The sequence below is a fragment of the Struthio camelus genome, chromosome 14 (assembly GCF_040807025.1).
Source record: "Struthio camelus isolate bStrCam1 chromosome 14, bStrCam1.hap1, whole genome shotgun sequence".
NCBI classification, from domain to species: domain Eukaryota; kingdom Metazoa; phylum Chordata; class Aves; order Struthioniformes; family Struthionidae; genus Struthio; species Struthio camelus.
In genome coordinates, this window is record NC_090955.1 from 3,881,762 (window position 1) to 3,903,611 (window position 21,850).

A 21,850-nucleotide genomic window follows, 5' to 3' on the forward strand; every position below is an offset into this window, starting at 1 on the left:
GAAATTACTTTGAAGTATCCCAGGTATTAATCTAAAAAACTCCATCGAACCATATCCTGGAGGCCCCTCCATTCTTCCCTGTGGATATCAGAGGCCGTTTACAGTGGGTTTCCATCCCGACTGAGTGCTTGAGACCAGAACTAAGTGGGAAGCAGTATGGCTGGCTGTGTACAGCAGGGCTTTGGCATTACCTGTTCCTCCTTGCATCTTCCCCTCCGGTTCAGACCCTGAAATGCCTTTCCCTGGCTCAGGCCCCAGAACTCACTGCTAGTACTTTGACAATACGCTCCTGCTTGCAACTGAATCAGGGTGCTACGTAGGGACAAATAGACTGTCAGTTTTTATTAAATGAGCAGCTGGTCACTGAGAACAGTTGCAAGAAGCCCCAAGGTTTACAAATATGCGATAGCACAAGGTTTTGATGGTCATGACTTGCATTTTTCCCAGTTTCTTCTCGTTAGTAAGGTTAAAATGCTTCCTGTAGGTCATGTACGTGCCCCAGACGCTGTCATGTTTAGACCGACAGCACTGTATTTGTGTAAGAGAAGGGATGATTAGCTTTGTTTCATGGAATCAGGCATGAGTCCTTTTATAGTAGTCATCACAAATGATTATGCCTGAGGTGTTAGTTTACATTAGAGGAAGGCTTAAACAGGACCCAAGTCCTGGGCTGTAAGTGATTGTGATTATTTCAGGTGAAATGTTGCTATTGAAAGTTGGATGAAGAACTCTATCATCTATTAACTTGGAAGCAAGGGAGGAAAAACCAGAATGTGAATGCATCTGGAAAATGAGATGTTTGAATATTTCAGAAACCAGCACTGCTCCAAATACATGTACTCGATGCCTCACCTCGTAGCCCAGCACCCTTCCTGTGTGCCTGCTCCATGCAATGGCCTTCCAGGATACTTCCACCTCTGCTGCTGAAATGCTCTGCACCGAAGTCCCTGCTGGTGCTATCTGTGGCTCTGGGGTCAGGAGAAAAAACACAGACCTATAGTAAACGAAGGTAGTAGAACATCTGTATAATTAAAAGGCTGATAATAATCAGAAACTTAGGAAGACTGATGAAAAGAGTAAGAGTTCTTTGGTTAAAGCAGCAGGCAAAGGCTTGGGAAACCTGTTTGTTATGAAACCCTAGCTTTGCTGTTAATTTAGTGTGACCATGAGCAGAACTGATTTTTCAGAATTGATCGTTACCCACAAGCTGGGCCAGATGTTGAGAAGAGAGCAGCTGCACTGAATGAAATGATGAGAAAAGGTGGGCCTTTTGAGCACGGAACTGTTTCGAAAGTCCTAATTTTTCCCATCCACTCAGTGGGGGAGCTTCTTGGGGCTGATGATTTTGAAATATATCTTCTACTTACAGAAATTCTGAAAATTGGTCCCTTGCTTTTTATTTACTTGATTTTCCTATCTTCTGTCTTGCTTTGTCTCTCTTGTCAAACTCCAAACTTTAAGCAGTCTGCTTACTATCCCTGCAGAAATGTCTCGTCATACCTGAAGCCTACTGACGATACTCAACCAGTAAACTAGTAACAGTATGGCAGTTTACCATCTTCTCCTGAGTAGACAATGGATATGGAGCTCAGGGTCCCTTCTCCTTCGTTGTTGTAGACACCGACTTTCACTTCAAAAGGAGAGAGAGGTGTGATGCTTTCATTTCTATAAACATATCTGCTTGCTTCTACTGAAGCCACCGCTGCCTTTGTCCACGTTGTTGAGCCAAGAGGTCGAAACATGATGATATAGCCGAAACCGTCCCCATTTTGCAGTTCTTCAGGTACTGGCTGTAGTGACAAGAGAATCGGTCGATAAGCGTTTGCAGCTATACACTGTTTTAAAGATTTAAGATTCAGCTATACACTGAATCTTCATTCTCTTAGTCTATTTTAGTAGCATTGATTTAGCTGACTGTGCCTTAGAGGAGATGGTAATGTTTGCTCCATCAGTCAATGTAATATTGAAATAAAAATCAAAATAATAAATCTGTTGAAGCAATCAATTTAGAAACAGAAGATTCTGATCAGCTCTGTAAAGAGTACTCTCAGGCATGAGGTTTTCAAAATTAAAAGCATCTCACTTAGCTTAGGTTGTATCTCTCCGAGTTTCTTTTTTTCCCAAAGGGTAGAGGAATGCTAGTTTTAGATGATTTTTAAAGAAAAAGATAAGATTTGGGAAAGGAGCAAATGAATACAACTATTTAACTGCCTGCATACGAGTCCAGTACTTTTTTTTTTAGCACAAGTGAATTATCAACTTCATGAACATATTGTTACTTAACTTTGTTTAGAACAGAAATGTTACTGCAAGTCAACATCGCAAAATTAATGTTTCTATTAATAAAATATCCTATCAAGATACGTACTAATGACTCATACTGAACAGGCAATTTCATCAACACTGCATCCAGCATGAGCTTTTTTATTTTCTTGGGATAAAAATAACTTCTGTGTTGGCTTCTCAAAGCAAAAGAACATTTGTGAAACAAGAAAAGATGGAGGAAGCATTCCTCAGCAAAGTGATGTTTATTTAGATGTTCACAGCTAAGAAAAGTGCACTGAAAAGCAGCCCCGCAAAACAGTGGGAATACAGGAGAGAAAAACATGGGACACAACTGCAGCCCTTTCAGTGATTCATAACTTGGAGCTCCAACTTCCTCTTCAGTAGAGCATCTCCCATAAGCAGTAGTGATGTGAGAAGATGGGAGAGAAAAAAGTATATGGAGAAGATTTTAGGGCTATTTTCTTTTCTTCCCTAAGTTCCTTCTAGCTCTCTGATAAGCAGTTTGTCAGGTAATAACCCTGATCTGGCGTATATAACAAATCTGTCACTTTTTAAATGTTTTGCAAACATTACTTCTCGAAACTGCCCCCTTATATCTTAGCCAGTCCTGAGAGAGTTAACTGTGACGGATAATGGTACCGTGGGGGTTTCTAAGAGTTCAAGCTACTTTCTAGAGCGTTTAATTTGTTTCTGAGGCTTCTGTGACCTGAGATTTAATCAGGATGTTTAGTTCATCACAGAAAGCTGAAGAGTTGTGTTCAGTGTTGTTGGCCTGGCATAATTAGTATTTCTTCTGACTGTTTTTCAGGACACACTGTGGAGTCCAACAGGATAATTTGATTGAGATCTCTCAGGTTGTTTTTCAATTTTCATGTTCTCCCTCTCCCAAAGAGTAGATCAGCAGAGGAGAAAATGAAGCAAAATAGTGAAAGATAGCTAGAGAGGAAAATTCAGTTCAGTAAAAGTGAAGTTTCACTCCATTTGGCACATGCAAAGGGGAAAAGACTGGCAATCAGTCTCAGATTTTCCTGTCGCTTCCCTTGCCCTCCCCCCCCCCCCCCAAGGTTGGTTAAGTGGCAGTTTTCAGCATACATTAAAACACAGGTAAATTCCATTTAGCTGATGAGTAATAACATCACTTTAATTCCTTTGGTTTGCTTTACACTATATATATAAAGTGTTACGTTTTTTCTATCTCTGGAAAAAGAATAAAGTCGGGGGAAAGAGAAGACAGACTACTTTTCTTTGCTTAACCTGAACTAGTAGAAGTGATTTTTTGTTGTTAATGGGTTTTTTTTGTTTTTTTTATAAGCAAGACATCTTCTATGACATAATAAGGAAGCGTTGTGGTTTTGGAGGCCCTGACTTAAGGGACGAGCTCAACAGAGATCATTCTGCACAGCCTGGCATACATCTCTCCTGCCACTAAGACATAACAGCAAGCCTGCCTGGCCCTGCCCTCCAGTCTGGATGCTTCTGCTAGGCTGGGCTAGCTCCTGATCAAATAGCTCCTCAGAGCTAGGTGACGTATTTACCTTCATCTTTCTAATTAATTTCCTACATCTGAACTGTATTTCTCACCTGTAATGAGGAATCCAGAGAGCAGGAGTTGTTTTGGGTCAGTTTTTCCACAGAGGATGGAGCCGTGACCAAGGGCCTGCCTTGTCACCTGCATCTGCTTTGTGAGGGAGCGCCTTACTGAGCTGCTCTCAGCGCACGCAGGGAGGCTGCCAGATGGGCTGGAGAAGGAGGGCAGCTTCTCACTACGCTTACTGTCTGCACTCTGCAATGACCTGTGCTCACACACTGCAATTGGTAGCATGGATTAACAGTTCAGAAAATGTATAGATTTTTGCTGGAGTGCTGCAGAATTAAAGGACTCATCTCCTTTAACACATAATAGGATGTGTCTTGTCAGCACAGAATTCCAGAATGAAAAACATGTAAACAAAACTATGAAGAATGTTAATGCAGAAAATGGTCAAGCAGATTAGTGTGTTAAGCACCTTCTGTACAACAGAGATAAGAGGGTTATACAGACTTCTAAACATCTTTATAACATGCCTCTTAAACTATTTCTTTTTCAAATAAATTGTTCACTGTGACACAGAAAACTTGCTGTATAACTTAAAAATTTTTTACCTCTCAAGAGGCAGGATGACATGCAGGCTCAGACAAAGCCAATGACCACGTTCCTGTGGATTTCGGTAGGGTGCTGATTTCACCAATATACTTTTCCCCGTTAGACAGCTTAAGTAAGTTAATTGATTTTAAAATTACCTCCCATGTGATGACGAGCTCGGAACGACTTCCTCCACCTCCACGTATATTTGTTGGTGCCACTACAGGAACTGGAGAAAAAAAAGGACATCGGTGCTTGCAGTTTCCCACAGCTATTGCCAGGAGTCTTGTCAACTGAAAGATGAGAGCTTTTCCTCTCAACTGTTCTTATATGCAGCTATTCTGCCTTTCAACATGTAGAACAGGGACTACATCATATAAGAGCACACTTTAAATGAACTGAAATTACGTTTACGCATTTTCAACTTTCTAAGGCTCCTGAAGCCACAGACGTATCTGATACATGAGTACCCTGGTTCAAAAAATTAATTAAAGAAGCTAGTAACATCAAGTATCTGACATTATTATGCCTCATCAGCTAATTGGCAAAATGATGTTCCATTCAGACTGTAGCTGCAACACTACTGATTTACTAATTAGGCGTTTGTTCCGTAAACATGTTGTTGGAGCAATATATTAATTTTTTTTAATTGGCTATATGCTTTTCTTTGGAAATTCAAGACTTGTAACGTGCTTTTCTCCTTCCTTACCAGGCTACAAAAGGCCAACAGTGTATGTATTAGAGCTTGAGGCACCCAGTGTTGGTTAAGGTTTATACCTCCATAGGTCCGTTCTCAAGGTCAAATAACATGCTAGTGTCCCCAGCTAAAGGGGCTTCTCATCACTCAAATTACTGTACAAAGAGGCAAGGAAAACACTGGTATTTCTTGCCTCTTGCTCCTTTTTTCCATTAACATGTCCCCCACATTACCATTATAACTGTTACTGGGCTTGTAAATTGGATTGTGATGCAATAGATGGGATTTCGGCAGGCCAACTTCCTATTACATACCTCACTATAGATAGACTTACTGGCAAGGATGATACCGTGGTTATTGTCTGCCGTTGGAGAAGTATAAAGAAAGAGGACAACTCTGAAACTGGCCAAGACAGAAATCCCCGAAACAGGTTTTTGAAGTGGCATTTTGTACTGTCTGCACCTTCAGGCCCTGGGTATTACTTTTATTCATTTCAGGAATGTTTTGTTGCACACTTCATTCAGCTTTCACTGTCTAAAAATTGGGTGTGTTAAGACTGGGCTGAGGACGGTCAGAAACAGAAAGGACAGCTACATCTCAGAAGCTTTTACAGAGATTTGTGCAGATGAACTCTGGCCCTTCTGCAGCAGTCGTCCTCCCAGTGCTACCACAGTTACTGGAGGGGCTTCTCCATGTTACCCCGGCCACCACCCTTGAGAACAGGGGCACTGGGCAAAATTATACCTGCGACTATGTTAGGATATCTGAAAATACAGTCTTTTAAACCATGTTTGGTCACCGTTACATTCTTATGGAAATCTTTGATGAAACTAGTATCAAAAGGAGGCTTCCTGTCATCTAGCTTTGAACTTCTACAAGATACCCATCCAGTTTAAGTTAATCATTTTGTTTTCCTCATATTCAGTAGAGAAAAATACATACCTCCACTGGGCTTTTGCTGTATCTCCTGTAATAGGTGTCTGAAACAGGTAGGAACAATGACACTTTGTAAGTGTCTCCAACTCTCCACTGACTATGAAAAACTTGTTTAGATTAAGTAACTAGTTTTTAGATGGTTTGAAGACAGTTGAAGTGAATCTCGTTCATAAATAAGAAAGGTAATAGCCCTTTAAGTTCATGGTGATTTATGTTGCTATTAAGTAAATATGTGAACACACTTTCACTACGAGATTCAAGCCCACATCTAAATCTTTATCTAATTTCATTCTCTCTAGAAACGTAGAAATTTCAAGATTATTTTGTTCTGCAGTCATAGAAGTGAATGCAAGTACAAATGGACTAAACTCTTTTGGAGAAGGTAGAATAGATATTCATTTTTGTCACTCACAATCAATGTCTTTGTGCACATTAGAGGTAAACAATTTAAGACTGAAAAGCACAGCATTAAAGGAAAAAAAATGAAGAAACAGACTTCCAAGCTTGGCTCAACTAGTATTTTGCTGTTTCATGAACCAGTTGATGCTCAGTTAGCGTGTATGTTAAATGTGTTCAGTACTTACCACATTTGCATGGGGAAAAAAATTTATGCTGCTCAGCAGAGCCTCAACTGGGTCATAGTTGAGAAACAGATGAAAATTTACAGTTGAGTGCACCAACAGAGGCTCATTTAATTCTCAGCTCCATTTTAATGAAATGAACAGTGGCTCATTTGCATCTACAAATCTACTAATGCTCAATCAGATTTTAGCTCGCAAAACAGCTATTATAACAGGGAAGTTCAAACTCACCCTTTCACTGCTAGTCTTTTGCTTTCTGCACTGCGATTCTGCTTTCAGTTTCTTCTGCTAAGAAATTAAAGATGAAGCCTCGTCTATGCGCAGCAATGTATTGAGACAGAATGATTTACAGCAGTGAGCGGGTTAAGTAACTAAAACCTGGAGTGAGTCTTTCCATTCCTTTTGTTGAGCTTCAGATTAGGCTACACTGTAAGAAAGCTATTCCTTATGCTATTGCCATGATAAATAATGTTCGTTTTATTGTTGTTTTTTTTTTTTTTCTTTTTAACCTACCCTTGTGAATGCCTCTGATAAAACTGAAGAAAACTTCTACTAATTGTACAGGTGGTTTTGAATATCACACTTTCAAAGCCCCAAGGTGGCAGAAAGAAGGACCCTCTCTAGATTACTTTTGACTTCATGATCCGTCATGTAATGCAGAGCACACATCTGTGATACTCTAATGGGGACTGCAAAATCTGTCTTTTTCCTGCCTGCAGCTTCTTTAACCTTCCCTTTTCACACTGACCCTTACTACTTGCAAGGAAACCTTCTTGTGGTCCTCCTGCAGCAGGAAGGAGTCATGTACCACCTAGCAGCGTAGATTCCCCCCAGCTGTCTGAGCCCGAGCAGAGTTGCTCCCTGTATTCGCGCTGGAGGCTCTCAGCTCTTGCCCTTCACTGTGGGTGCAGCCCTTCTGGTCAGTTGTGCAATCTGTTTCACTGCTGTACTGGTCAGGAGTTCTAGACTGTTAATATGCCTCATTTGATCTTTCTGTATCTGGCAGGTGGACAATTTCTGCTATGAAAACTGCTGTTCTAATGATCAAATACTTCTTTCTGTTACTGATGCTCAGTAGAAACTTCTGCTTCAATAATAGAAAAAAAATCTTATCAAATTTAAATCAATACCCTTGATACATTTTGAAGTACCTTGGGACAAACATGGCCTGTTGGCAAAAAAGTCTGATAAATATTCTGCAGAGCAAGTGGATGGCCTCTTTCTCAGGGTAATGTACAATACTGTATTTTGCGTTCAGTCTTGAAACGCAACTTGCCAAACTTCAGGTCATGGCAATGAGATAAAGCGTAGAACAGAGAACGTACTGTAAAACCTGCTTCCATTTCACCGCTTTCCCTCCTATAATACTGATTTTATAGGTGGGAGAGAGTTGATAGCCATGGGGCAGGGAGAGACATAAACCAAAGGTTTGGGCTTCAAATAAATTGTACATAACAGAGAAGGTCAAAGGACTGACAGTGTCAGCCATCCAAGAATCAATCTTCTTCCCATGAGGTTCCAAGTCCCAGAAGATAAATGTGTAAATGTTAGACAGACTGACACAGCAAGGATCCCACGTTGGAGTCACTGGAAGCTATAAGCTTCACTGGGCTTTGGATGTTACAACTTATTTCCTCTAGTTAAGGCCAATATCCTGTCCCGACTGATGCTCAGACATCAAATTCCCTCTGCAGCAAAGGCATTGCTTGCTTGTAGTAGGATATATCAGAGTGGGCATTATCCCTTTCTATTCAAGTAACAGAACAGAGCATAGACAGTTATACCTGGAAGAAAACAAAACGGTGTTTCCAATTGCTAGGGTGAAAGCCTGTCTTCAGAATGAGCATTAGGTATATTTTGGGAGATGTCAAAGGGAGGAAACATGGGCTAACTCCAGCCTTTATTGCTGGCCTAAGTGAACTGACTGCCGGGGAAGCATGTTGTACCTAAGCCAAGTCTGCCCATGCTTTGTGCATGAAGCCATGTCAGCCATGAAGCCTCTCCACAGAAAACTCTCAACTTGCAGACTAAATGGCAGATAGGTATGTAAGCAATCCTGTAGGACTGAGTGGCTCTGCTGTACTGAACTGCTAACAGCCTAGAGCTAGCAGCATGCCAGTGCAGCATACTGATTTTCTAAGACTGACAGAAACCAGGAACTTACTTGCTGCTTTAGTTTTCAGTAGTGCTGATCTGCTTGGCTCCCCAATTCCAACGCTATTGCTGGCAACCACACGAAACTCATACTCGACCCAAGGGCTTAAGTCAACCACCGTTGCTGTGTGAGTCCTACCATTAAGGACTTCAGGAACTAAAGATAAGATAGACTCGTAAATGAAAATGTATTTTTGCAGCAAGTAATGGTATATGCAAAAAATACAAAGCAGCTCTCAGATTGCTCACCTGTTGAAACTGCCTGCCATCCGACTGAGAAAGGAGTCCTTGTCTGAATATTGTAGAACTGGACTGGACTATTATTATCTATTCCAGATTTCCACGATAACAGAGCAGTGGTGCTAGAAATAGGTCCAACTTCAACATCTTCTGGTGGACCTGGGGGGCCTAATATGAACATTTATTTTAAGATAAAGGTATTTAAAAGAGAAAATTCATTGCTGGACTGAGTGGGCAACTCTTACTTAATAAGGTGGTGGAATTACTCAGGAAGATGCAGTTTCATAATAGCAGCACAATCTCTAGATGATATTTTAAATGCAAACCAATGCAATGTCTGCATTACAATTTTTGAATTCACGAGGGATTTTTCACTCAGGAAAACAAATATGTTACTAATAAGAAAAATATAAGGAGGGTAATGACTTTTGTCTGGCAAAGAAAATTACCCGTTATGTCTTTTGTTGAACCATGCAACATTTGCAGAATTTCTTTTGATTTAACAAAAACTGAGGGTTAGAAAGAATACAGGATTGCACACCCTACAGATTTCTCATTTCTGGTTAAGGACAAAGTGGATCTGCTCCCATCACAGCATTTCTCTTGCTGCTGACAGTAAAAGGTCAGCTAAATCTCCAATCTGGTCACTTCGTTGACCATAGAAAATCGCCTTTCATACAATCTCAAGATATTGGAAAGAAGACAAGTCTTTTGTTTTTCTTGTGTCCTTTCGCCAGCCTGTACAGTGCCCCAGAAATACCCATCGAGGAGCAGATGACACCAGTTTGATGGAGGAAGAGGGGACTTCCCTGTGCGTGGCAAGAGCAATCTGTCTTCCAAAAAGGCCATGACACAACTGCACGCTCATCACCCTGGGTTAGCTGCACACCTGGATCATATTGGCCAGAATCTCAATCCAAACTTGGACCCAAGGGTACACGATACATACCACTGCATTACTGAAATGTTAAATTAACATTCTAGAACTTCTTAAACAACAGCTGATGCTGAAAATTTCTAATTCTTTCAGAAGATATGAGATAGACATCTACATTTACTGGACATACCTCTTACAATTATATGTCCTGTTGCAGATTGACTGTCTATAGTTGTTTGTACTATGCAGACATATTTCCCAGAATGATGTAGCTGAATATTTCTTATCATCAAATCCCCAACAGATTCCTGGAGATACACGGAAAATAAACTGATTACTCACAACATGCTTTCCATCCTGGACACTTTTATAAATTGCTCAATATTAATAAAAAATTCAGCTTTTAAATTAAAATATTCATAGCTATCATCAGTTTCTTTCATGTGGACATTTTTATTACAGCTTCACAAATAACTTTATGAAGCATCTTTATGAAATTTAAGAAAGAAAAATAAACAGCTGCAGCCCTTATAAAGAAACCGTTATTTGCCATGCATATCAGTCATGATGGAAGAATTATGATAAATGTTTGTGTGGTCTAAAGGCTGTGGCAAATAGTTTCATTAAGCACTATGGAGTTTAAAGAACTTACTCCTCCAATTCTTTCAAAATGCTGTATTCCTCTTTTAAAATCAATTATATTGCCATTGAAGGACCATGTGAACACCACATCGACAGAGGGGTCATGAGACACCTGGCAGGGAAGGACTATGCTTTCTCCAACTGTAACATCCATATTAGAAGGTGGAAGAGTAATTACAGTCCTTTCTGTGGAGACAAAAAACTTCCCTTGTATTAAAATGCTTATAAAAATAGTAGATCTTGAATGAGTTTTGTACCATTTGTGAAATGGTTTAAAATTGGCCCAAATGTTCCATAATAAAGAAAATTATCTCTAATATGGTGATGATTTCAGAACACTCTTACCCAGGTATAGCCTATTGCTTTTCCAGTATCAATGCAGTGAGTACGCTGGGCGCCTCACGGAGAGCTTGCGGACGTCAGAGGCAACATTCTAAATTAGCCGTACCTACTTTGTAAAGCCCGTAGTCAATAGATATGATTTCAGCTCAGAAAGTGCAGAGCTGATCATTAAAACTGTTAAAAATAAGCCCATGGTTGTTCAAACCTTGAAACTCTTTTCTTACAGGAAACCACAGCAGAAGCAAAACTGGTGTCTTGTCTTCCCTTACCTTATACATTGAAATTCCTCTGCTTTTTAATCTATATTAACAGTAGTGGTAGTTTACTGCATAGTGTTCTTTACTTTACATCTTCAAAGGAGATCTCTCAAAAGACAGAATAACTAGCTATGTAATTTTATTAACCCTTTACCCTGAGAAACACACACTCTTAATAAGGGAAGTAGGAGTCTGTTGAAGGGAAAAGAAATGGGTTTATATGGCTTCACGTCTGTTGACGTGACTGGCAGACAGATTAAAGATAACAACCACTTTGTTGTAAGCAACTCTCTTGAATACAGCTTTTGTGCATGAAAATGTTATAAAACGGTGAGAATCCAGAAGCACATGAATGAAATGAGAGCAGAATCTATTCAACAATATTAACACGTTCTGAAAATAATGTGAGAGGAGAAGAAAATTTGCAGGAGCTCTATTAGTTCAGCATTCATCCTGGCTTAACCCCATGTGTTAGAAATGTATTTGAAAATTCAGGATTTGTTTTTACCAAGGCCTTGGTTCTAAAGGGTTGATGCATGATAGGCCACCCAACACGTTACCTTCAAACACATTTTCATTCAGATTGCCAGAGTCATTACAGAAAGCGATTAGTATTTAGGCAGTAATGGGCAATACAGGCTGAAGTTTGAATGACTTCTTCACAGAGTTACACTTAGTGACTGTTGAAGCAGTGGTCAAGTAGCAATGAGGTGGAATACTGCATTTTCTGCTAGCCTTTTAAAAAAAAACTTGGATCTCCCTAGTTCCAGTGATATACCTGATACGGGTATCAGGTTATATTTTCTGAGGAACGTAAAGAAAGAGCCTGTCTGATTTGTATTGTTATAAACAAATTAGGGGATTTTTTTCTGCTATCATTAAGAAGCTTACGGTCTAGAGAAAGTATAAGAGATTCTCATAAGGAGTTAAGACCTGGAACACACTTTCTCAGATTTTTCTGCATACTGATTGCTCAACTATTTAAAACTATCATCATGGCAGTTTCACCAGTTTGTTTGATGTCAAGATCTGCAGAAATGTGAAGGCCTCAGGTGACAGTCTTGAAGGTACTTGATGGTTATTTAGAGAAATTTCTTCCTTTTCCTGGAAGCAGAGCGTCAGATGCAATAAATTCCAGATGACTCAAGGGCCATATTCCTTGCTGGCCCAATTCCAGTGATTTCAGCATATACTGGCAAAGAACCTGTTTCCATAAATCTCAAATGTATTCCACTATGAAGCACAGGTAACTTCATAGAGTAAGGTTGAAAAGTATCTGGGAACGTCCACAGAGATTTCTTTTCTCGCTGCTTTGCTCCTGCACTTTATATTTCTCGCAAATGAAGTAGAATTTCTCTCTGTGAAGTATTTTTCTATTGTAATCATGCTGTAAATGTTAAAATAAGAAGAAAGAAACAATATTCAAGTGTATGTCAAAAACTGGAAAGTCTCTTATGTGATACCTGGAACTTCTTTTTGCCGCTAGCAGGCCAAGAAGCATTAGCTACTAGCCCGATACGGTTCTTTGTATCCCCTCCTCTCTTCCTTCAAGGCCATCCTATAGGACTGTCTCCCTGCTTAAGCCTATAACCGTGCACGCACATCTCTACAGTAAACTATTAAAGCCAACTAAGTAGGCCAGCAAAGAAACAAAATCCTTCCCCAGCACATTAAGACTAAGCATAAGTTCTTCATCTCTTTGAATGTTTATGACATGCTTTTCCCCAAACTCCACCTATGTTTTGTCTGTTCTGTCTTTACCCGTGCAGGAGAGATGCCTTCCCACATCTTTGCTCAAATGTGACAAAAAGATTTTGCTTGATTTAAAAAAGGGGGCCTGGGAACACAGTCTGTTCTGCCCTCCAGCCTCATGTGGCCACTGGGTATGTTTTGGGCAATGGTGCTGGAGAGAGACGGTGACAGGGAACTGGTTTCTTTGAAATTCCTGCAAAGTGCCCTGTCTCCACAGCTCCCTTCTCCTTTAGCGTGTGAAATGCCACTGGGAAGGGACAGGGCTGTCTCTAACAAGGCTCATTCACAGTGTCAGTCAATTAGACTGGCAACAGCGTGTTTTCTGAGCATTACATTGGTAATATTTTGGAGTATACATTGGAGTAGATCGCTCAGTACCTAGATAAGCCTAAAGGGTGGTTGTATGGTTCAACTTCCCAGGCCTCTCAGAGAGGCTCTAAAGCCCATGACAAACTTCCTGATGCCAGGTATAAACTGCTGCTAGTATTTCATCTGTCTAGCTTAAGCTAAGTTGTCAGATATATCTGTTTTGCACTGCAGTCCTTGCCTTATACTCTGCACTGCTTTGACTACAGCTGGAGATATCCTCTGAATTGGGTTTACCCCAGCGAAACTCCCAAATGAATATGCTTACAATAAAGATAAAATTCACCTTATATGCTTTAGTTCATTAAGCTCTAATAAAGCTTTGCACTAGTGTGGAATTTTCCATGTGCCATGTACTCCCTGTCCTTCAGATTTCTCTTTAAAGTATCTATTCCTCACAAGACCCATGTCACCTCTACTGCCAGAAGTCTTAATACTACTTCATTCTGTAACTCATGCCTCTCTGTATTGAATAGTTAGCAGAAGTGTGTTTTGCCTCTTTTGCAATGTATGGTGTAAAATTACAGCAATCTATAGATAAGTAAAATACTACAAATACATTATTTTTTCTGGAAAAATTGAAGTTAAACTAAGCAAGAACTATACAAACAGGATTGAAGAGAATTTGTAATCAGGTTCAACAGTTGCATTCCAAAACCCATAGCATACAAATAGAAAATCACAGAATCACAGAATGGTTGAGGTTGGAAGGGACCTCTGGAGATCATCTAGTCCAACTCCCCTGCTCAGGCAGGGTCATCTAGAGCACATTGCACAGGAACGTGTCCAGATGGCTTTTGAATATCTCCAGCGAAGGAGACTCCACTACCCCTCTGGGCAACCTGCTCCGCTGCTCAGCCACCCTCACAGGAAAGAAGTTTTTCCTTATGTTCAGACGGAACATAGGAGGTTCCTATGTTTCAGCTTGTGCCCGTTGTCTCTTGTGCTGTCGCTGGGCATCTGTCCCCGGGGAATCTGTCCCCATCCTCTTGACACTTCCCCTTCAGATACGTGTATACATTGATCAGATCCCCCCTCAGTCTTCTCTTCTCCAGCCTGAACAGGCCCAGCTCCCTCAGCCTTTCCTCCTAGGAGAGATGCTCCAGTCCCCTCATCGTCTTTGCAACCCTCTGCTGGACTCTCTCCAGGAGTCTCCATGTCTCTCTTGTACTGGGGAGACCAGAACTGGGCACAGTCCTCCAGGTGAGGCCTCCCCAGGGCTGAGGAGAGGGGGAGGATCACCTCCCTCGACCTGCTGGCAACGCTCTTCCTCATGCAGCCCAGGATCCCATTGGCCTTCTTGGCCCCAAGGGTGCATTGCTGGCTTAGGCTTAACTTGTTGCCCACCACAATTCCCATGTCCTTCTCGGCAGAGCTACTTTCCAGCAGGTTAACCTCCAGCCCGTACTGGTGCAGGAGGCTATTCCTCCCCAGGTGCAGCACCCTGCACTTGCCTTTGTTGAATTTCATGAGGTTCCTCTCTGCCCATCTCTCCAGCCTGTCAAAGTCCCTCTGAATGGCAGCACAGCCCTCTGGTGTGTCAGCCGCTCCTCCCAGTTTTGTATCATCAGCAAATCTCCTGAGGAGACACTCTGTCCCTTCATCCAGGTCATCAAAATGATGTCCTTTCTGTAAAATCTTGAAGCCTCTGTCAAGGCCAGCATTCTGTTTTATAGAAAGGGGCCATTAGCTTCAGCTGGTTGTGATGAAACTCTGTGAGTTTTTTGAAACTTTCTCTCAACAGAAAGTGCCAGTAATACTATGGTTGCCCGTTATGTCAGTCATTATTACTTCTTGTACCATTATTTGATCACACATCCAAACAGATCAGAAATAAGACAACAGCAAGCCTGTTACAGAAATGTTATTAGTTGGATTAAAAATTCTAGAGACCATTTATCACTCTGTTAAAACCTGCAGGATGCCACCTTAAGGGAGAGATAAATAATGTGAAAAAAATGTGTGCTCTGGAATAACACTACTGAAATTATATTTTGGAATATCAGAACTTAAAGGTTTCTCTTATAATGTGACAAATAATAATTATATGCTGTTTTATAAGAACTCTGCTTTCTTACTGGCCGGAACCTACTTGCCTCTGCCAAATGAATGTTCAAAACCGTCCTACAATGAATTGTACTGGGTTTGTGTGTGGTGTATGGTTTTAGCAGAGTTAGCAAAAAAATCTCTTACGACATTACCATCCTATTGTATCTTCTGTTGTAGCCTGCTTATATCCAGGGACACCACTGACGCAGTTGTTCACCTCTGTGGTATTTTCTGCTTCTTTTATCGAGTTATGTTTAAGACTCCCACCTCAAAATACTTTTAAAAGCTCTTGGTTGTACATTATCTATCTATCTAGCTTAGCAACTGCAGATACGTATTATACAGCAAATCCCATTCCAGAGGAAAAAACAGATAAGATGTTGTGAGTGCTTGAGGTATAATAAAGACTTCTCACACAAAGAATAAACAACTCAATGAGCAGCAATAAACTTAATTTGCACATTAGATATGCTTTTCCAAGTTCTGACATTTCAGTTGAAAATAATGCTGAAGCAATGAGGCCTATAATTGAACAGCCAAAACTTCTCCAGAGGGGAAACAAAAACAAATGTTCCCTGCAAACAAGATCATTTTTATACCATGTTGTTACTCAGTGTTTTAATAAACTTTGTAAATGCCAAACAAAATATTTTTTTCATTTTTGTAATGCGATTTTCCCATACTGCTCCATTAGGATATATACATGTGATATGTGAAATGGTATATAACCCTAATGAAGTCAGAGCTTCCTAAACCCTATACTTCTGGTTTTATTCACTGCTAGCTGTGCTGTAACACTGTCTCAGATTACACATCGCATTGCAGATGCTAACTGCTCTTTCATAATATGAATATGAGAACTATTTTAGCCAGCTGCAATAGGTTAAGGAGGAAGTCACCCTGGCAGGCTATAGTAATTATTCTGAAATCACTGAAAATAAGTATATTAGGGGGAAAAAAACCAGAGCTACAAATTATGTCTAATAATGTGTTCCTCTTGTAACTACAATTATTATTAATGTTATGTTATGCGTAACTGTTAAATGTTTCTTATTATCTGACAAGTTAAAACATTTTAACTTGTTCTCCTCATTTCAGATCAATAAACATGACTACTTGTATAAGAAAACACCTCTATTGAAAAGATCATGCAGGACATAAGAGAAAGAAAACATACCAAGTTTGCCTAGTTTTTCTTTTTTTTCTCAAAGATCAGCGGATATAGAATATAGCCATTTCATATGCTGCTCACAGGAATCTCTGTGCAAACAATATCTCTTTTTATGTCCTTGAGCTCTGGACAAAACCACCTAAAAGATAGGACTGTACTAATGCCTTTTATTAATGGAGATAGACCATCCATCAATATAGCAAAAACTTAAAAAGTGAAGGACTATTTTGGACATAATATAATTTGATGTGTCCTGCAATATATTTAACTGCGTTTCAAAGAAAGGTGAAAAACACTGAAGGGACGATACACCTCTGCAAAGCATCACTGAATTGGTACTACAGTCAGAATGTGCAGTTATGCCTGTAGCTCAGCCCCACCGTAGACAAGGCTGTAGCTTTGGAGGGAAGGAGAATTACAGCAGACATGACCTTTTGACATGATGTGTCTCCTAGCCCGTAATATGACTTGCTGGATATTTAAGTTGATGGTCACAGGATGCCTGTTAGGGAATTTATTTATGTATCTCTAACTAAGTATCACAGCATCTACAAATTAGACTCCTGGCCTCTGCAAGGTGATCGGGAAAGCTGAATTAGGCATTGAAGATCCCTAATGTCTTCAGCAGGAGGAGTAACACCCTTAGAAGAGATCATCAGAAAACAAGAGATTGCTCAGTAAATTGCCTAGAAGTTACCAACAGGAAAAGCTAAGCATAGCAGTGCATCTGAAGGCTTGCTGTTCCTGCTGCAGCTTAGACTGACAGCCAGTAAGGGCTGTCATCCAAGCGAGTCCAAGCACAAAAACTCCTTTTCTGAGAGTGTACACCTACTTGGGCAATCTTCACACTCTTCAAAGTGATACCGATCCTGTGGCTATCCACCTTTTACACAAATGGTTGGAGTCCCACTGTTACACCACTCATCCAGAGAATAGCAGATCTGGGATCAAATTCCTCACAGTATAGGGAACCAAACTCTCTGTCTCCCGTTTCTCTTAGTCATGACTTTGTACAAGTCCATTGAAGAAGAGCTGTGAACAAAGAGAGGAGCGCTCCAAGGGGCAACTCATTCAGTTCTGTGAGTGAGGGCATGCGATGAGGATAAAGGGGAGATAAAAGCAAAGAAAGAAACCATGCTTTCCAATCTTAAGGGTTATTCCTGTTTTATATCCAAGTACTATAAAATGGGATAGGTACACTATTACCTGCACTTAGTAACTTACTAAAAAGAAAGGGGTGGGGGGGGCAGGAACCAGACAAGACTTGAATTATTATAACTGGTAGTGTTACGCAGTCAGAACAATTTTCACTGACATCCATGCAAAGTTTGGGAATCACCACGTACTAACTTGGTAGTTGCACTCTGGTACATCTCGTCAGGTCTCATCAGTCACTTTGTCTTAGTGTTTGACTTCTTACAATGAAACCTGACTGGGACAAGTTCACAGGGATGACTCCTGAAGAGACAAGTCACTTAGTTTTTAAGGAAGAGAATTAAAATTTTAGATCATATACATTATGGAGAAGAAAATAATGGTAATGTGAGAGGAGGCTGTTCCTCGCTCTCCCTTCAGAAAAAAAATCTGCCGAGTTACATGAACACTCGTAGTTAATTGTCAAATTGGTTTAGCTCAAACAAAAATCATATTTAAGGAAATACAGGCAAAAAAACAATTGCTTTCAAATAACGGAGTGCCAGCTGAGATGACATACCTTAAGGTATTAATATCTTGGAAAATAAAATAGTCTGAAAGAATAGAAGATACCCTAACCAGTCCCTTGATTTATTAGTAATGGAATCATTAGACTGGGGAGAGCTTTGTTGAGGATAACCATTTTAATATTCAGAATCAAAAGTCATGGGAAGGACCAAAGAATAAGTCATGGGACTTGCTTGCCAATAAGTTGCTTGGCTCTGCATTGTTTTGGAGTTATTTACCACAGTCGTGACAGCAACTGGGACACAGAGAAGAAGTGGGCGGCTTCATCATCTACAGGAATAGAGCATATGCAACATATATGCACCATGCTGAAGAAAATAAAACCACCTGAATTTCAGATTAATTCAGAACATCTCATTTCTTTTTGACAGCACAGCTTTGAAGACTCTTCTGTAGTCTGAGATGTGATGTGAATTATAAATGAGCTGAATAAACTTATCCAAGCACACTGCAAAAAGGCCACTGAACCTCCAAACTGCCTCTGTCCGCCCAATGGCTGCAATAGTGTAGCCCATGCCTGCAAACTTCTAAACATTCCTGAGTGCAAATATTATTATTAATGTTACCATATATTTCTGTTGATATCTTGGGAGGTCTGCCTGATAAACAAATTGATCATCGGAGTGGTGTGGCCATGAGATTTTCTTTGCTGCAAGCAAAAGCTTCAAACGGCAAGTAAAAACCTGCCAATACTGACTGGCAGAGTCTTGGGCATCCCAGTGTGTTTCAGCAAAAAAGCACGTACTTTCTAACATTCATAAAGCACAAATGGAGATACTAAAATACCTTTCACAACCAGGTTCCCTGAATTTCTGGCAACTCCAAATTGATTTGTTGCTATACAAGTGTACACTCCTGCGTCTGATTTGGTAATGTTGTAGAGCGTAAGACTGCCATCCTCCAGTAAGGAGACCCTGAGAGGGGAAAAAAAAAAAGAAAAGAAAAAATAATTCTATTACAGGAACTGTAATAAAAATGCAGCGCTACTTTTAGTATTTAAATGCTTTCATTATGCTTCTTTGCTGCAGCAAACTGAATATACATCAACTTTTTCACCTCTGCTTATTACTGATCTCTGTATTGGGAATAGTTTATTGACATACTGGAATTGACCAGTAAGTGATCAAGCTTGCTTTCTTGTGGTACGTTTTAGAGTCTCACGAGGAGGAATTAAGACCCAACTTGCTATCTAATCGTGCTCATTTTACCGTGGGATGCATTTTTCTTTTCACATCCCAATGTTCTTATGCTATCCTAACGTTACGTGTGACGGTCAACTGCCTGTGCAATTTTGTCACGATTATTAAAAGATATTAGCAGACTAGCTGAAATGCCATCTCACAAGCCAAGGAACCAAATCAGATAGACCACTGTCTCATAGGGCCCTAAAACCACTTTATTAGTGACTATGTTGTTTACACTGGTTTGCAGAATATTGGCTAGATTGCATTTAACAGTAATTTCAGAACCACTCCTGGGTTTTTTGCATGAAATTAATTTCTGAGTTTATTTATATACCTCTTCATGTCAATGAGGTACTTTAGGATGTAGGAGTTCAGACTAAGTTTTTCTTTGATAAGCTTTCACAGTACTTGGCACCTTTGTGCTTATACATACAAGGGCGCCACTTTAAGGTTTGGGGATTTTCTTCACGAATATATAGAACGCTTAGCTAGTCAAAGAGAAATTGGACTGAAAACGGAATTAGTAAAGCAATGAACTTTAGCACAGAAAATAATATTATCCCGTCATGTTGCGCTCATTTTGTGTCAATTCTTCCATCCACTCATTCCAGCTAACAGACGTTTCAGTTCTGGACCAATTTTTTTGGAGTTTATAGGAACGCTAGCGAGCTCAAAGATATTAAGTTCCTAGAAGTTTCATGAAAACAGGGTCAGGGTTTCTATTCATAGCCCCTACAGCCAGGAAGGTTACTGTACGAGCACAGTCCTTAGCAGGCATCAGAGAATCTGCACAGGACAGAGCTGTTACAAATCACCTCATTGTGGAAAAGTTGCACTCAAATGCAACACCTTCCTAGATCTGACAATACTCAACTGGAAGTCATGCATCTACAGAAAAACAGGCTTCACTCATTCCAGTGCTTGCAGAAGCACTGCTTCTTCTTTTTTTTTTTTTCTTTTTTTTTTTTTTTTGGTATTCCTCTTTTAATTGACATTTAAATCAAATACAGGAATCCTTTCATATAAAGACAATATCTAACTCATGCATCACAGCTTGGGTATTTAATATTTATTACCAGCAACATAAGATCGGATGATACAATGAATTATTAAAGGAAATGAACAATAACAAGAGCAGAAGTTGAAGCTGACAGTAATATCATAGCCATTAAACACACACAAAACATCATAGTACCTTGCTGTCTTCCACTTTTGTATTTATATGCTTGTAGCTATATGCATAACACGCATTAGGTCTTGTTCTGCTTCCCGTTACACGTTCTGAACCTCGCAACTGCCTGAGCAAAGAGCTAGGCTCTGATTTCTGGCCGCTGCTTTGCGACACAAATAACAATCCATCTTGTAGCCCTGCCACGGAGTCTGCAAAGAGCGTGAACAAGCTCTGACTCCAGTGGAGGCAGATGCCTGATTTGGAGTCAATTATCACAGGCTGTGTTCAGCTAACTGTCAAATGAAGAGGAGTGCTCGCACCTGTGCTTAGTGTGCCAGGTGATCCGATGTTGGAGACCAGCTAGTCCGGGGGTTGTTTGTAAGGGCTTAATTTTTTTTTGTTTGCTCCCACTGCTGAATCAGCAGGATGCTCTAATGTGCCTCAGAGCTGATTAAATTCACCTTCAAATCTACATTTTTCACCAGCTGTGATTCGTGCTGCTTCTTCCCCCCATTTCTCTCCTTAAAAGATACCATGTTGGAAGGAGAGGACCAACCCCTTTCACGGTGTAAATTAGTGCTGCTTCAGTGAAGGCAAAAGAAAACGGGTTTTAAAAATAGTAGTCCTGCTGCTATGTCACAAAGGTGTTTAAAAGGACATATCAATAAGTGATTCTCTATGGAGCAACTTTAGGCAGCTGAAGCTCCACAGTCTGAACTGAAATCTGAACTTAAATCCAAAGGGATGCATGTGTGTGGCTAATTCATATAAAAGACTCATGAGAAGTAACCAGTGTATGTGTGGTCATTAGTCCTGCCCTGACACAGCAGACTGAATTACAGCTGCATTGCTAGGTGGCTCTTGGGGAAGAGTCCTCCCAGCATTCAGCACCTGCCCATGAGATTGGTCTTCCAGGGCCGTTCGTTACTTCTCTCTCCATTTCACATGCACCCCTGACCAGAATGCACACCAGTTGTGTTTCCCTTGCCTTTGTCCTGTGCATCGCCCCTTCACACAAGGACTGGGGCCAAATGCCACGGGCATCGTCCTGTAAGAGGATACAACAGAAGGAAAAGCCCTGCACAACCAGTGCTGCTGACTGCGAATAAACTCCTGATCTCTGTTCCACAGGATATATCTTCAATCCCGTGCTTTGCTATGCAAATCTACTCAGTGTGTTCTCTGAAGCTAAATTTTTACTCCCTGCTCATTAGGGTGTTTTTCATAATTTGTGTGTTCTCTTGTCTCAGCTCAGTCTTTTCACTTACACCACTCCAATTTCACATTTCACACTGTCATCA

General features: G+C 40.4%; 1 protein-coding gene across 7 annotated transcripts in view; it reads right to left on the reverse strand.

Moving 5' to 3' along the window:
- The window catches only part of CNTN6 (contactin 6), a 166,244-nt gene that overhangs the window by 9,195 nt on the left and 135,199 nt on the right, over window positions 1-21,850 (reverse strand). For 6 of the 7 annotated variants that reach the window (XM_009689047.2, XM_009689046.2, XM_009689044.2 and 3 more), the window contains 8 exons: window positions 18,981-19,108; window positions 10,546-10,721; window positions 10,084-10,201; window positions 9,026-9,184; window positions 8,787-8,933; window positions 4,567-4,637; window positions 1,556-1,790; window positions 853-968 (listed from right to left, as the gene is read on the reverse strand). In XM_009689047.2, the coding sequence (XP_009687342.2) occupies window positions 853-968; window positions 1,556-1,790; window positions 4,567-4,637; window positions 8,787-8,933; window positions 9,026-9,184; window positions 10,084-10,201; window positions 10,546-10,721; window positions 18,981-19,108 (1,150 nt within the window). The remainder of the gene's footprint in view (window positions 1-852; window positions 969-1,555; window positions 1,791-4,566; window positions 4,638-8,786; window positions 8,934-9,025; window positions 9,185-10,083; window positions 10,202-10,545; window positions 10,722-18,980; window positions 19,109-21,850) is intronic. The other variant, XM_009689048.2, reaches the window with a different exon arrangement.